The following is a 2,292-nucleotide window of genomic DNA, read 5'->3' on the forward strand; positions in this document are numbered from 1 at the left end:
GTCTGGGTTTATTTGCTGCTGCAGTGAATAGCTGTCTCCTTTCTGCTTTGCTGCAGCTGTCTCCTCTTTGTCTCCTTTTTCTACTATGTCTGCTTCCTGTTTAATTAATTTAGCTATTGTCTCGCTGTCTCTTTGGCTGTCTCCTCTTATAAGTGCATGCGCCTGGGAGAGTTGGGTTTGCTGCAGAGACAGACGTAGCGCCTCAAGTGTCTCCTTTGAAGGCAGCTGCAGCATAGACCCTGTTCCTCTCTCTCTGCATCCCTGCTGCTGTTCCTGCTGCTGCTGCTGCTGCTGCTGCTGCTGCAGACTGTTTGAGTCTGAGACTTCTTCTTGAGTCTGCATCGTATCTCCAGGGTATTTGCGGTGTATGTACACCGCGTAGAAGCAAAGATTTCCTCTCTAATTACCCTAAGAAGGCTCCTAGTTAGCCCAGAGGTGTCTGTACACCTCAGCAGCAGCAGCAGCAGCAGCAGCAGCGGGAGCAGCGGGAGCAGCAGCAGCTGCAATGAAATCAATACCCCATAATAAATAAGTTATAAATAGTTTATAAACACTTAAAACAAATAATAAAGTATATCTCTACGTACACATTCTTGTCAAAGACACAGAAGCTCTGTCCTGCATGCAGCTGGCTGCTGGGGGGCAACAGCTGTTTATTAATATATTTTTATTGATTTCTTTATTTATATCTTTTAAATAAATTAATTAAAACTAATTTATACAATTTATTTCTGAGAAACTCCACAGTACAGCGCAGACAAAGGACAGCAACAAGCTGTTGCTCTACTCTCTTGCATGCACAATGAAGGTTTTAGGGTTTAGGGTTTAGGGTTTAGGGCTTAGGGTTTAGGGTTTAGGGTTTAGGGTTTGGGGGTTGGCGCTCCGGGCGACCCCCATAGCACAGAAGTCTGATACACTTCCCGCAGCATCAATTCAGCAGCAACAACAGAAGCAGCAGCAGCAACGACACAGGAGCAGCAGCAGCAGCAGCTGCTGCTGCTACCCCTGCCAGGTTGGCAGCAGCAGCAGCAGCAACAGCAGCAACAACAGCAGGGGATCAAGCAAACGATGGCCCAGAACCATCAGGAGCTGCTGCTGCTGCTGCATCTGCAGCAGCTGCGAGCGCAGCAGCAGCAGCTGCTGCTGCAGCAGCAACGGCAGCAGCAGACCCTCCTTCTGCAGCAGGGATCAGGTGCAGCAGCAGCAGCGACAGCAACAGCAACAGCAGCAGCACCCACTAGAGCAGAGGTAGAAGTGGTGCTGGATGCAACGGAGTCGGAGAGCGGCGACTCTGTTCATAGTGCTGATGATTCTCCTAAAGAACTGCAGCAGCAGCAGCAGCAGCAGCAGCAGTATACACAGCAGCAGCAGTTGCCGCTACAGATGCAGCAGCAGCAGCACCAACAACAACTGCCGCTGCAGCAACAGGCGGAGCTTCAGCAGCAACTGCCTCAGGTGCTGCAGCAGCCGCCGCATCTGCAGCTGCAGCAGCAACAGCAGCAGCAGCAGCAGCAAGGGCTGCTGCACAGCCAAGACGCATCCCAGCCTCATGGCTGTCAACCGCTATCTCTCCCTGCAACTGACACCTCAGCAGCTGCCTCTTCTGCTTCTGCAGCTGCTGCTGTTGCTGCTGCTGCTGCTGCTATTGCTGCTGCTGCAGCATCTCCTTCCGCTGCCGCTAAAGCTGCAGCAGCAGCAGCAGCACCTACTACTACAGCTTCTGCTGCAGCTGAGTGCTTTCAAGTTATCAGCGATGAATCAGAACAGGAGACGCCAACACCACCGCTGCTGCGAACCACAACCGTCAGCAGCAGCAGCAGCAGCAGCAGCAGCAGCAACAGCAGCAGCAGCAACAACAGCAGCAGTTGTCTTCCCATGCAGGTTGATTCGCTGAAAAGTGTGCTGCCGCAGAAGCTGCAGCAAACTCCTCCAGACACCCAGCAGCAGCAAGAGGAGGAGGAGGAGCATCAACAACAACAGCATCTGCAGCAGCAGCAGCAGCAGCAGCAGCAGCAGCTGCCGCTGCAGCAAGTGAAGCAGCCACACAACCAGCAGCAACCGCGTCAGCAGCAGCAAGAGCAGCAGGAAGAGGAATCAAGCGATGAAAAGGAAGATCAACCCCAGCAGCAGCAGCAGCAGCTGACTCCCTCGCAGCAGCAGAAAGCCAGGCAAAAGCAGCAGCAGCAGCAACAGCAGCAGGATCGTCGCCCCCAACGAGGCAGCAGCCGCCTCGCAGCAGCAGCTGCAGCTGCTGCTGCCGCTGCTGCTGCGACAGAGAAGACTGAGGCCCCT

At 53.6% G+C, this 2,292-nt stretch overlaps 2 protein-coding genes across 2 annotated transcripts in view; one reads left to right on the forward strand and one right to left on the reverse strand.

Moving 5' to 3' along the window:
• EAH_00029670 (hypothetical protein, conserved) overlaps positions 1–342 on the reverse strand; it is a gene marked incomplete at both ends in the record, with an annotated part of 1,984 nt that extends 1,642 nt beyond the window's left edge. Inside the window, one exon of the mRNA XM_013396223.1 lies at positions 1–342. This exon is cut by the window's left edge and continues 393 nt beyond it. Within this exon, the coding sequence (XP_013251677.1) occupies positions 1–342 (342 nt within the window).
• Positions 343–1,068: 726 nt separating this feature from the next.
• EAH_00029680 (hypothetical protein) overlaps positions 1,069–2,292 on the forward strand; it is a gene marked incomplete at both ends in the record, with an annotated part of 2,457 nt that continues 1,233 nt past the window's right edge. Inside the window, one exon of the mRNA XM_013396224.1 lies at positions 1,069–2,203. Within this exon, the coding sequence (XP_013251678.1) occupies positions 1,069–2,203 (1,135 nt within the window). The remainder of the gene's footprint in view (positions 2,204–2,292) is intronic.

This window comes from Eimeria acervulina, genomic scaffold, assembly GCF_000499425.1.
Source record: "Eimeria acervulina Houghton genomic scaffold, Eah_scaff267, whole genome shotgun sequence".
NCBI classification, from domain to species: Eukaryota; Apicomplexa; class Conoidasida; order Eucoccidiorida; family Eimeriidae; genus Eimeria; species Eimeria acervulina.